The 13,594-nt window shown below is 44.8% G+C and overlaps 1 protein-coding gene across 1 annotated transcript in view; it reads left to right on the top strand.

Annotated features, from left to right (window-relative positions):
- The window catches only part of SUSD5 (sushi domain containing 5), a 66,440-nt gene that overhangs the window by 17,561 nt on the left and 35,285 nt on the right, over positions 1 to 13,594 (top strand). The window contains exon 3 of the mRNA XM_019799443.2: positions 3,141 to 3,259. Within this exon, the coding sequence (XP_019655002.2) occupies positions 3,141 to 3,259 (119 nt within the window). The remainder of the gene's footprint in view (positions 1 to 3,140; positions 3,260 to 13,594) is intronic.

Raw genomic sequence — 13,594 nt, 5'->3', positions numbered from 1 at the left:
TCATGCCCTGTCTGAGTTCCTGACCCAAGGATCCTTGCGGAGAAATAATTCTTGTGGCCAAGTAGGAGAAAACTGCCCATTAGTTCTGCTAACTGCTTCTTTAGTCATGCTCAGAAGAGGCAGGAGCCATTCCACTGTCTCCTTCATGCCACAGGAATGTGAAAGAGCAAAATGGGCTCCAACAACTACTTTGGCTGATAATAACCTTGAAGGTGGGCTGGCAGATGGCCATAGAAAACACACACAACCAGGCTGACTTCTATCTGCCGTTGTGCCACGTGTGAAGCAGCAGTCGAATACAGAGGACAGCTGGGCTACACCCAAAGCTTCTCAGTGACTCTGGAACCATGGCCCTCTCTGCCTGATGTCTTATGTTCAGGCTCCTGAGGAGACACAACGGGTCCTATGCATGCATGTTTCCACAGCATAGTCAAACGTGGATGTTTTTCATGACTCTGTTATTACCGTTGCATCAGATAACCAGGGTATTTGGGAATTCTGAAGAGCCAGCTTGGAGCCAGACTTCCATCTCCCAGGCATTACAAATCAGGACTGGGTCTTTGGAAAGGTCCATCCTCTCCAGGTTTGCTGTAAAATGTTAGGACATATTAGTAGATCTCTGCATTGCTGAGATGATATTTCTTTGTAGCAAACATACTTACTTGACATATTTACTACACAACATATTAATACTAAAAATAAAACTATTTTAATGTTTCTGGAACCAAGAAGTATCTGATCATCAGTATATACATTTCACTGTGGGTCTTTCCTATACAGCCATCCCCCCCCACACTGAAAACCAATTATTAAATGTGTGGTGCATCTTGCAAATGATAGCATAGTATACATACAGTAGATCTGTATGTCCGTGAATTTCTATTGAATGTACACATAAATCCAGAAGAGGATGGAGGCTTAGAGTGGTGAATACAGAATTGGGAACCACTTGCCTCCTAGAAGCTTTTACAGATTCCCTAAAGGATGGCTGAAAACCAGCAGCGATTTAGATAGCCTCATGGGACTAGGACAGAGATTTGAATTCAGGTTTTTTGTAGGCAGGGCCTTCAGAGTCCTTTGCTTTGGGCTGGGACTTTACAGGCCTGTACCCCAGGAGTAAGAGTAAATTGGAAGAAGCATGCAGGCCCTCATAATAGCCGCAGCATAGCTTAAAATCCTCTGGAGCCACGAATGTGGGCTGAGATAATACTGGAGGTCCAGTGTTCCTCATACCTAGCAGAACTGACTTTAAAAATCCTCTCTAGAAGAGGCAACATTATCTTAAGCAATTTATTTCCACAATTTTAGAAAATATATGATTTGTCCCACCGTATAAAATAACCAGTCACATAGGAGATAAGGCAACCAGAATAAGACAGCAAATAGAAACTCTAAATATTTGCATTGGTAGATGCAGACTTTAAATAACTTTTTCAAATGTTCAAAGATACAGGAGACAAGAAGGAGAATTTTGGCAAAAGACTGAAACTATGAAAATAACCAAATGGAAACTCTAGAAGTAAAACGTGCAATAACTAAAGTTAAGAGCATAATGGATATATCTAACAGCTGATTTAAAAAGAGCCAAAGGAAAAAAATTAATGAACTAGAAGATATTTCAGAGGAAGTATCCAGAATAAAGAACAGAAGAAAAAAGGATGAAAAATACAGAAGAAAAGGTCAAAGGAAGAGATGCATGTAATTGGAATTCTGAAAGAAGGAGCAAAAGCAATATGAGACTTATCTACAACTGAAGAAAAACATCCAGGCACAGATTTGAGAAGCCCTACAAAACCTGAGTAGGACGGGTAAATTCAAACTTGGCACATCATGGTGAAACTGGTAAGATTCAAATATAAAGGGAAAATATTAAGAGTAATAACAAGTACCTTCCAAGGAGCGACAATAAATGGACAATGAAAGCCCCCAAGCAACTGAATGATACCTTCAAAGTGCTACAAGAAAATTATTGCCAACCTAGACTTTTATACCCAGTGAAAATATCTTCCAGGAATAAAAGTAAAATAAAGACATTTTTAGACAGACAAAAGGTGAGAAAATCCATGATATCAGACCTGCACTAAAAGAAACACTAAAAGCCAATCTTCAGGCAGGAGAAAAATAATTACAGGTGGAAGGCTGGAGACCCTAAAAAAAGAAATGAATGGGAAGAGTAAATATGGGGGTAAATTGAAATTATGTAATTATATAAAGCAGTAATAACAATAATACTAAACACTAAAAAATGGCACATAGGTCAGGAAGTATTTTAAGTATGATAATACATAGTATTTTAAGTATTTTTAAGTTGTTGGAGAAGAGGGTAAAAGTAATGTTAAATATTAATGTCATAACCACTAAAAGGATAGTAAAACGCTATATAATTTCCAGACCAATATGAAAAAGAGAATGCCAGAAAAAGATTCAAACAATCAAAATAGGGGAAAGAAAAGAGAGAAAGAAAAAATGTGCAGAACTAATAGAAAATGGCAGATTTCAATTCAAAGAGATCTGTGATTAAATTAGATTAAAATAGATGAGATGCTCCATTTAGAAAACAAAGATTTTTTAAAATTCTGTTTGCTGTTTGCCAAAGATATTCCTAAATAAATCATGGGAGAAGAATGAATTATGGTTTGTTAAGTAGCATGTAGAACTGAATGATACCAAAGCTATAACATACTCTAACTCCTAAGATGCTATGAAAGCTGTGCCTGGAGGGAAATATAAAACATTTAGATGCTTGTGTTAGAGCAGAGAAAAGACTAAATAAAGGTCTATGAACTAAGTGATGATCCATTTTAAGAAATATGAAAAAGAACAGAAACAAACCCCCTCAAAAAGAAAGGCACTAATAAGAAGAGCAGCATTTTGTGAAATAAAGCAAACATACACTAGAAAAGATCAATGATGTACTGGCTCTGAAACTTGAACTGATACGTGTGGCCTCAGCTGAAGCATCACCTGTGTCTTCCTGATTGGAGGCCTTTGTCTGGGGAGAGTACTTCCCTACTGATGCTTTTAGCTGAAGATTCTAACTCAGAAAAATCCTGCTGATTCAGAACAGATGGCAGAAAAGAATTGATCTTTCCTATTCTTAGCCAGTCCTCCTAACACAGTGTCTTCTTTGTCTGTTTCAGGACAACCGTGTGTAACAAGGGGAGTGATGAACAGCAAATCACGAGAGCCGTTGATGTGAGAATTGAAAGCAACCCAGTTCCTGGTGGCACGTACAATGCCCTTTGTATTAAGGATGAAGGTCAGTGCCGGAGCCTTTGTCAAGGTTCTGGAGGGTGCGCACGGTGATAACCATCTTACGTTGCATTCTCCAGAGGCAGCCCCTGAGATGAGGAAGTCTTCCAAAGAAAAGCCAATAGGGCGGTGGGGCAGTGGGCAGAGAGAAGGTAGACCAAGCAGTGTGGCAATACTGAGCAAAGTCCACAGTGGTGGTGAGGTGGGGGGCGACCTTGGCTCAGTCCTACAGGAGATCCCTAGAGACAGTGTAGGTCGCCAGTTTTTCTGATCAGAGGTGAGAGAGCAGGGGTATTTATGCCACTGCACCTATTAGTCATTGGTTAAGGGTTGCTTCGGGGAGATGTAAATCCCCAGGCACTTCTGGTTTATGCTGTGTGCGGGCAAAGGGTTCCAATAGCCTGAGTGCCACCCTCCAACAAAGACGCAAAGACGCCCATTGGGAACTCCTGTACATGGAAATGGTAAAGGTATGTAGGCAATACGGGCAGACACCTGACAGCATCTGCTGCAGTTGCTGATGCAGCTTGCCCTGCAGTCTCTCTTCAAGGTGGACCACACACGAACAAGGAAAAAATCATTTTTCCCCAAAAGGAAATTCATAGGATTTAGGAAAGCTCCCAAGAAGGGAAATTCAGCTTCCCTCTGTTAAATCAGCTGAGTGGTAAGAAGACAAGCATAAAGGAGTCTCCAGGGCGGCATTTCATGTGCACTGAAATCAGTATACCTTCATCATCCAAAACACATGCTGTTGAAAGGGAATGTACATGCAAATGGAGAGAAAGCCAGCTGCTTACTCTCAGTCCTAGAAATCAGTGTAGGTGCTGAATGGCTGCACACTGGTCTCATCTGGAAATTTTTAAGAAATACTGATTCCTGGGGCGCCTGAGTGGCTCAGTCGTTAAGCATCTGCCTTCGGCTCAGGGTGTGATCCTGGGGTCCTGGGATTGAGCCCCGCATCAGGCTCCCTGCTCTGCTGGGAGCCTGCTTCTCCCTCTCCCACTCCCCCTGCTTGTGTTCCCTCTCTCGCTGGCTGTCTCTCTGTCAAAAAAAATAAATAAATAAAATCTTTAAAAAAAAAAAAAAAGAAAGAAAAGAAATATTGATTCCTTGGTGCTAGCCCTAGAGATTCGGATATCAATGCTCTGGGCATTAGGGTTTTTTAAAGCTCTTAAGTGATTTTAACACATAGCACAGTTCGAGAACTACTTTTTTTAATACAGAGTTTCCCAAACCTCTCTGACGATGAGAAATATCAAATGAACTTGTAAGAAATGCAGACCCTCAGGCTGTATCCTAGAGGCATCAAATCCTGATCTCCAGGGAGGGGGTCAGAGGAGTTGGGAAACCAGAGAGCCAGGTGAAACCAAGGCCCTGGCTGGTGCTTGTTAGATACTTATCAGTGACAAGCATCTCTGCTGCAATGAGGTCTTCCTCCAGAAAGACTTCCTTTGCTCATCGCTGTGGAAGAGTGTGTTGGGACAGTCTCCTGATATCTGGCCAGTTGAGCTACTGAATGATGCGGCCTTGCTCTATAAAGCTTGGCAAGAACAATATCCATGGTTTGTTTTTCAAAACCACGTAAGTAAATTAAAATGATCCTTTGAATCCCAAACACAGGCAGAAGTTCAGATCCCTGAGAGAGACAGGGCAGAGCCAGAAGAAAAAGAGCAGGTCTTCTTTCTTCAGTGAGCTCAGTGAATGTGTGGGGCTTCGGAGTCTTCTCTTTCCCTGCTGAACAAGGGCTATCACTTAGCTGTTGCTATGTAACATATCACCCCAAAATGTAGTGGCTTAAAACAACTATGTATTTATTGCACTACTGGGTATTTACCCCAAAGATACAGACGTAGTGAAGAGAAGGGCCATAGGCACCCCAATCTTCATAGCAGCACTGTCCACAATAGCTAAATCGTGGAAGGAGCTGAGATGCCCTTCAACAGATGACTGGATTAAGAAGTTGTGGTCCATATATACAATGGAATATTACTCAGCCATCAGAAAGAACAAATTCTCAACATTTGCTGCAACATGGACGGCACTGGAGGAGATAATGCTAAGTGAAATAAGTCAAGCAGAGAAAGACAATTATCGTATGGTTTCTCTCATCTATGGAACATAAGAATTGGGATGATCGGTAGGGGAAGAAAGGGATAAAGAAAGGGGGGGTAATCAGAAGGGGGAGTGAAGCATGAGAGACTACGGACTATGAGAAACAAACTGAAGACTTCACAGGGGAGGGGGTGGGGGACTGGGATAGGCTGGTGATGGGTAGTAAGGAGGGCACGTATTGCATGGTGCACTGGGTGTTACATGCAAGTAATGAATCATGGAACTTTACATCAGAAACCAGGGATGTACTGTATGGTGACTAACATAATATAATAAAAAAACATTAAAAAAAGCTATTATAAAAAAAAAACTATGTATTTAGTTCACTATTTTTTTTGATCAGCAGTGTCTGTTTTTCTGCTGGTCTTGGCTGGGCTCATCCGAGTCTACAGTCGGCTGCTGGCTAGGTGGCCTTGCTTCTGGGAGTTGGTGGCTGTTGGCTGGGGTGCTGGGGGCTGCTGAGCTATATGTTCATTGTCACCCAACAGCATAGTCTGGGTTTTCCACCTCACTGGCCTTCAGACAGGTTGTGTCTATGCAAGGATTGCTCCTTTTGCCCACCGTTGTAGGGTATGAAGCCAGAGGTTGGAAGCATCCATTCACATCCTGTAGGGCACCAAGCTCAAAGCCATAACAGCGACTCCAGAACTGAGTTCTTGCCAAACTGATACAATGTGCCTTCTGATATACAGAATCAGACAAACCCAACCGCAGTTCAGTGGCATTCCTGCCGAAAACACATACCTTGGATCTCTACTCAGGAGGAAACATGAGCCAAACTCAAATTAAGAAATATTCTACAAAATGACTTTTAAAAATGTCTAGGATGAGAAAGGTGAAGCAACTCTTCTAGATTAAAATAGACTAAAAAGACTTGACAATAAAATGCAAAATGAAACCTGTGATCGGGGATTATATCCTGGACCAGAAAAAAAAAATAACTATAATTGATAAAATCTGAATATGGACTGTAAATTAAAGAATAGTTAAATAACTGTACTGCAGTCCTGTAAGAGAGTATCTTTGTTCTTGGAAATGTGCACCAAGGTTCTGGGGACGAGGAGACATCATATCTACAACTTACTCTTGAATGTTTCAGAAAGAATTACAGGCCTAGACACACATATGTATTCATATATATGCATACATACGTATATATATTTGTCTCTGTATAAATAGATATCTATATCATCCGTCTATCTAGAGAGAGAGAGAGACGAACGGTAAAGCAAATGGGCAAAATGAAAACACATTGGTGAATCTGGATAAATGGTTTTAGGGAAATCCTTATTCTTAAAATTTTTCTGAAATTCTGAAATTATGTAAAAATGAAAAACTTCTGACAAAAAATGGTCTACATATTGTTAGTACATATCATTTATACATATTGTACAAAGAGTCTACATATTGTTTTTCTCCAAAAACAACAACAGGAAAAGCAAAAACAAAACCACTGTGAATCACGGGAACCAACAAGGGAAGCCAGTCCATGACAGCTGTCAACCTGTGTGAGGAGCGATGCCACTGCTGTGGCTCCTTAGCGTCAGAGCGCTCCAGAGCCCTGCCCCCCAGAGCGGTTGGCCTGAGCCTAGCCAGGTCTCCCCTCGCCTCCAGGTCAGTGTGGATGAGCTCATCCGGGGAAGACGGGAGTGTTGGTCCCACAGGCTTCATTTATGAGGAGGCTTCAGGTGCCATGAAGGGGACTCAGGGATGCACGCTGAGAGGAGATTAGGGCTGGAGGGTTGCTCTCTCGTGAGCATTCCAGAAAAGCAGGGTGGATTGCCCAAAGTCACCCAGAGAGAACGCTGTCCCTGTGGAGCCTGGAAAGCACTCCCACACAGCCCTCGCCCTACTCAGTGCAGCCAGTGCCGCCAGTGCCTTTCCTCAGGGGAGCCTTTGTTGGCCGCGGTCCACAAGGGCAATCTGTGTCCTGGAGGAAGGTGTGGCGCCTCCGCAGAGGCCGAGGAGAACAGGCAGTCCCTTGGGGTTCCGCGGCACTGTAGGTGAGGTCTGGCTCAGCGTCCGCGCCAGGGCGGTGTCATCTCCCGAGGTGGCCTTTCTCCCGATGATGCTTCATGGCCCTTCGTTCCGTGCTGCGCTTCTCTTAGGCGAGACGGGAAGAATGAAGCGTGTTAATTCCAAAAATGGCAGAAGTTTGCCTCATAAAGAGCCCAGAAGGAAAACAGAGCCTGTGGACCATCCAGGCAGCTTCCTTCCTGTGTTTCTTTTTTGAAATAAAGCTCATCATGAGTGTAGACTTTTCTCATTTTCCTTCCAGTATTTTTGTCTCACTGACAGTGAATTTCCAGCCCTGTGGTGATCTCACTTAGACTAATAAGTGAAGTTATTTTTAACCAGCTGGATGCTGATGAAATAAGCTGCCTCCGCTTGGGTTCTCTGGCTTTGCCTCTCTTGGCGGCTTGTCTGTGGGGTCAACAGCACGGGGTCTGGAGGCTTCGCATGCCCTCTTGCCTTCTCCATGTTGCACCCCCAAGCCTCCATGTCAGGTGTGCTTCTGTTCCAGCCTGGCCCTAGCTGTGCTTTCGCACCAGCCCACCTCACCTGCTTAGCACTGCGTGCCACTTCCCCTGCATGCTTTCCTGTTGCCTGTATTTCCCTAAAAACAGAAAAGGAATTATTCCCTTCCTTCATGTCATCAAGTAGAGAGCCGGACGCTCACCTTTTTGAGAGCAATCAGGAATTTGCGAGCACAGCCAGTTCCCAAGTCTGCCTAGAGGAGGCCCCGTGCCTCAGGATTGACTTTGGGGAAATTCTCCCACTGCTTTGAGGAGACTGGAACCCCTTAACTGAATGTTTTGAACAGCTGGTAGAACCCATCTACTTCAGGTTCTCCCAAGGGAGCGTGGAAGGCTCTGAGCTTATGAGCATTAACCTGCTATTGGCCATTTGTTTATTTATTTGTCCAGGGTAATGCAGAGTCTAGTGCCCAGACTTGTGGGGGGGGACTCCCCCCACCCTCGAGGAGCTGACAGTGTATAAAGATAGGTAAGAAACGAACGTGTTTAGGAGGGTAATCAGGGGGATTCTGAGGCGGTGGCAGTTGAGGTGGAGTTAGAAGGACTTGGTTTGGTAGGGATAGTGGTTAGGGAAGGGAAAAGAGGACATTGCACAGAGAGAACGGGAGGAGCAGTGGCTAGAAGCGTAGATCCCAGCAGCTCCAGGGAGACCAGCTCTGGGGGAGCCTTGTTCTAGTGCTTCAGGGAGTGAATTGGGTTCAGAGCATCCCCGCAGGCAGGACTGAAGTGGCTGCAGAAGGCAGCCCAAATAGTCCCCACTGCAGGAAGCAGTGGTGCCCCCTCCTCTGTCACCCACAACCCCCAGGCCTAGACAGCATCAGGTCTGTTTTCCCAAGACCAAGGTCTTCTATTCCAAAAAGTGGGCGAGAGCAGTCCTGACACACCAACAGCCAGTTCCCAGAGATGCTAGATGTCTGGGCAGCCAGAGAAAAAGTGCCAATGGGTCCTTCCCCGGGGGCAGGTAACGGTGATGTCTCAGGTCACACCAACAATCTGGACAGACTTCTCCACTGCCCTGCTATTAGGAAGACCTGCGGCTGCACTCTGAACCCGTTGGCGCGTTTAGGGAGCCTGTGCTTGGCTTTCTGGTATGCGCTGGGAGGGAGAGCCTGAAGTCTGCCTCACAGACACATACGTGGTGGGCTCCCAGAGCTGAGCACTCCAGTGGCAACTTTGTTCTCTTTGTTCACGGTCCTTAACTATGTACTGTCCCACAACAGCTCCGCAAGAGTCACTTCGTGACCACCTGTCACTAGCTTTCCTAGAGAGTGTTCTCACGGGACGCAGAGCTCTGCAGAAAGAGAACCTAGAGCCCGCTGTGCTGCAGGTAGAGCAGAGGCCACACAAACGTTCACAGGATGTCGTCAGAGGGGTTTGTAATACCTGTCTAAACCCCCGGCTCATACAGGCCAGAGAGTTATCAGCTGCCCAATCCATGGTCAGCAGCGATTAGAGTATGGATCCTTCTCGCTCTAACGCCCAGGTCTTCTGCCCTGTCACGCAGTATGCCACGGGAACCAGCAGCTTCCTTGACCCCCCACAGGGGCAGATGCTGCCCAGGCAGCCGGCCCGGCCTTGCAGAGTGGCAATGGGTGGGCAGCCCTCCTCTCAGAACCAGATCCCTGTCTAGTGTTTGCTCGGGGCCTCCAGGTTCCAGATGCACTTCTGTTTATGCTTTAAAAGGATTGATAACGTAGATTTCCCTGCCCTTCACGTCTCATTTTCCGTTGGTAAAGATGAGGTGAGAGAAAGTTCGGACTGTGGAGAGGATCCTGAGTGCCAGAGGGCAAGAGGGCCGGGGTCACCCCTCTGTGTGGCCAGAATCCCATTGCCTGTGATGGCGAGCTTTTACTCAAGCATGCTCCCTCCTCGGGAGGCTGCAGTCAAAGCCACAAGGATTTCTGACTCCTGTGCAGTTCGGTTGCAGAGCTGCTTCCTTCTTTCTCCTGGGCACCTCTCTATATCCATCAAGGCCTGACCTGCCTCAGTTTACTCAATAGTGAGATCATTTAAAGGCCTGTCTTCCCAGATGTGAGGACTCAGATCTACACAGCAAGCTCTCTTTTGGGCAACTCATCAACTTACAGCAACATTTGGACTCTTAACGTTTCCTGCGGTAAAGCACACATGAGCATTCCTCTCCGTTTGTAGGGGCCAAGAGTTTCAGGTGTCCTTTACAGATAAAAATGTTCTGGTTTTTTAATTTTTTTAAAAAATTAAAAAAAATTTTTGAGTAACCTCTATACCTAACGTGGGGCTTGAACTTACAGACCCGAGATCAAGAGTTGCACACTCCACCGACCGAGACAGCCAGGGGCCCCTACAGAAAAAAAAGTGTTCAATGGAAGGAGCAGCACTCATGCATGGCTTCACACGTGGGAGGGCCTGGTTTGATGCAGCTGTGGCAAGGGAGGTGGTCAGAGCTGGGGGCCACGCAGGCCTTGGAGAAGAGCCAAAACTGCTCGAACTGCCTTTTACACCCATACTGTGAATGGTGTCACCTTGGGGCAGTGGAAAGGGCTGATCTAGGGGAAGAGATGTTTTCACCTTCTGCTTTTAACACTACTGTACTGAGTGATCACAAAAGAGAGAGAGGAGGAAGGAAAGGGAAAAGTTGATGAGGGAGGGAGAAGGGCAGGAAGAAATAGCAAATAAAATGAAGTGAGAGCTATGACATGGAAAATCTTCCAAGACATATTATGCGGATCTCAGAATTTGTATAGCATGACCTAATTGATGTTGTAAAAAATGTATTTTGTACAGGAAAGTGCTTAGTGTGTTTGAGGAACAGTGTACCTCGATTATTCAAGTGACAGAGTGTGGCCCAAGGCAGGGCTGGAGAGGTGGGGCAAAGAGCTAGCTATGCAGGGTGAGAACATGGGGCTGAGTTTTAAGGGGAAATGGGAAACCTTTGTAAGGTTTTTAGCTGGCAGCTGATTTTTTAAAAACTTCTGAAGATCATTTTGGCTGCTAGTGTGCAGTCCAATAGGAAATCAGAAACCTTCAAACATTGTGCAAAGTGCTCTGAGCCCTCTGTTTATGACAAGAAGGTTAATTGGAACTAAAGCATGTTGTATTCAAGGGAAGCAACACCTCGAACACAGCAGTGCACAATGGTTAGACCTGTGGGCTCTGTACCCAGAATCCCTGGGTTTAAATCTTGGCTCTATTACTTACCTGCCTTGGAAATCACATTAGTATTCACGATGTAGAGATGCGGAGAGGACAGAATAGGACAATGCAAGTAAATCACTTAACCCAGCGCCTGGCCCAGAGTCAGACCTAGCAAATACAAGCGGTGACTGCTTAGTATCTAGTTGCACACAAATTCTAACAATACAAGGTGATAGTGGCATGGTTTCTTCACCTTGATGTCACAGTGCTTCTAATAAAGCAACCCCTAATTTCTTTCATTAACATTGAACAAAATGTAATATGCATATACCATACAGCCAAGCAACTCCATGCCAAGGTATTGACCCAAGAGGAACATTTGACCACACAAAAGTGGGTGTACAAATGTTCATAGCAACTTTATTATAAAAGCCAAAAACCGGAAGCAACCGAAACGTCCATCTGCTGGTGAATGGATCAAAAAATTATGGTACATCCATATCATGGGTTATTATTTGGCAACGAAAAGAATGAACTAGGGCATCTGGGTGGCTCAGTCACTTAGGTGTCTGCTTTTGGCTCAGGTCATGATCTCAGAGTCCTGGGATCGACTGTGAGCTGCGTTGGGCTCCCTGCTCAGTTGTGAGCTTGCTTCTCCCTCTCCCCGCCCCTTCCTGCTGCTTGTACTCTGTCTTGCTTGCACTCCCTCTCTCTCAAATAAATAAAATGTTTATTTTTAAAAAAAGAAAGGAATGAACTATTAGTACACGTAAAACATTGATGAATAACATTATGCTAACCTTAAAAAGCCAAACATAAAACGTTATATACTATATTATTCCATTTGAATGAAATTCCAGAAAAGGCAAAACTACCAGTGACAGAAAGTAGAACAGTGGTTGCTTGGGTTGGGGTTTGGGAGGGCATCCAAAGCCAGGAGCAAGGAGGAAGTAGTTTAGGAGAGCTGTTCTACACCTTAGTTGTGGTGGTGGTTACACAATTGTATACATTTACCAAAAACTATTAAGCTGTACACTTAACATTGGCAAGTTCTATTTATATAAATACTGTTTAATAAAACAAAAAAGAACAAGAAAAAATATTGAGCAGCTTTAGAATTCCAAAATTCTTTCTTTCCAGAGCTTTCTTGCCTATACTATCCCATTTAATTCTCAAGGCTATATTGTGGGGAGGGCATTATCATTCTTTTTATTCAGGTGATGCAACTGAAGAACAGAGAGGTTTGAGGCATTGTTTTTGCTCACACAGCTCCTGGAAGGTGCATGTGAGAGCTCTCACCCAAACACATTCCTGTTCCTGCTCTTCCGAGCTCTGTGCAGCAGGTCCTGAGAGCCAGTCAAGCCTGATGCGTCCGTCACTGCTTCTGCTGACGCTGAGGCTGCGGCTCTAATCTGGACTTGGCATGTGCTTCAAAGTTTTGACTTCAGGAGGAGAGTATTAAGAGAGACACCTGCTGTAGCACCACTGTGTTACCTGTGTTCACTTGTTTAACACTCCCAACAACCCCGCAGGAAGTTACTATTGTTATTTTACAGATGAGGAAACTGAGGCACAGTGAGGTTAAGTAACTTGCCAGTCACACAGCTAGCAGGTAGGGGAGCAAGGAGTCAAACCCAGACACTAAAGGGTTTTGTTCTCTGAGGCATTCTTCTTTTTACCCTCGAACAGCTCATCTTCTCTGGGACTGCTGTTCCAGCTGGGAGGTGCGGTGCTTATACTAGGTGGCCCTGCCTGCCAGTTTCCCCAGGACAGTTTGTGTTTACGCTTATTGTCCCACTGTAATTATTAACAGGGTTCCCTCTCATTTTTATAAGTGCCTTAATATGGATAATAAATTATATGGTCACCCTAGCTTTTATCAGGATAGGCTTGAATTAGAAGAAAATTCTCCCTGGGAACTCTCTTTACCAAAAGGGGAGTGTGTGTGAACGGCAGAAGAGCTCTGCGTGGATCTAGGCTTTACCCTGCTCATCACAGAGGGTCGTTGTTGGAGCCCAGATAACCTGACAAATCCAGAAATGCAGCCCATGCCCAGGGTGGGGCAAAGGGATCCTTCCGACACATCCTCTGCTATAACCATCCGAACTTAAACTGGTTATTTGGTACTCTCACCAGCCAAAGCCTGTCCGCTGGAGTTTGTATCCCTCTGTGTTCCAACTCTGCTGGCTTTTTCTCACCTTGACCCTAGCCTCTGTCACTGACCACTGCTGCCATTTCAACAGTGGGAATCATGGGCCCATATCTGTTCTGATCTTTTTTTTTTAATGTTTTTTTATTATATTATGTTAGTCATCATATAGTACATCCCTGGTTTCCGATGTAAAGTTCAGTGATTCATTAGTTGCATATAACACCCAGTGCACCATGCAATATGTGCCCTCCTTACTACCCATCACCAGCCTATCCCAGTCCCCCACCCCCCTCCCCTTTGAGGCCCTCAGTTTGTTTCTCATAGTCCACAGTCTCCCATGCTTCATTCCCCCTTCTGATTACCCCCCTTTTCTTTATCCCTTTCCTCCCCTACCGATCTTCCTAGTTCTTATGTTCCATAGATGAGA

The sequence above is a fragment of the Ailuropoda melanoleuca genome, chromosome 6, assembly GCF_002007445.2.
Source record: "Ailuropoda melanoleuca isolate Jingjing chromosome 6, ASM200744v2, whole genome shotgun sequence".
NCBI lineage: Eukaryota > Metazoa > Chordata > Mammalia > Carnivora > Ursidae > Ailuropoda > Ailuropoda melanoleuca.
This window is presented reverse-complemented; position numbering and strand designations above follow the sequence as displayed.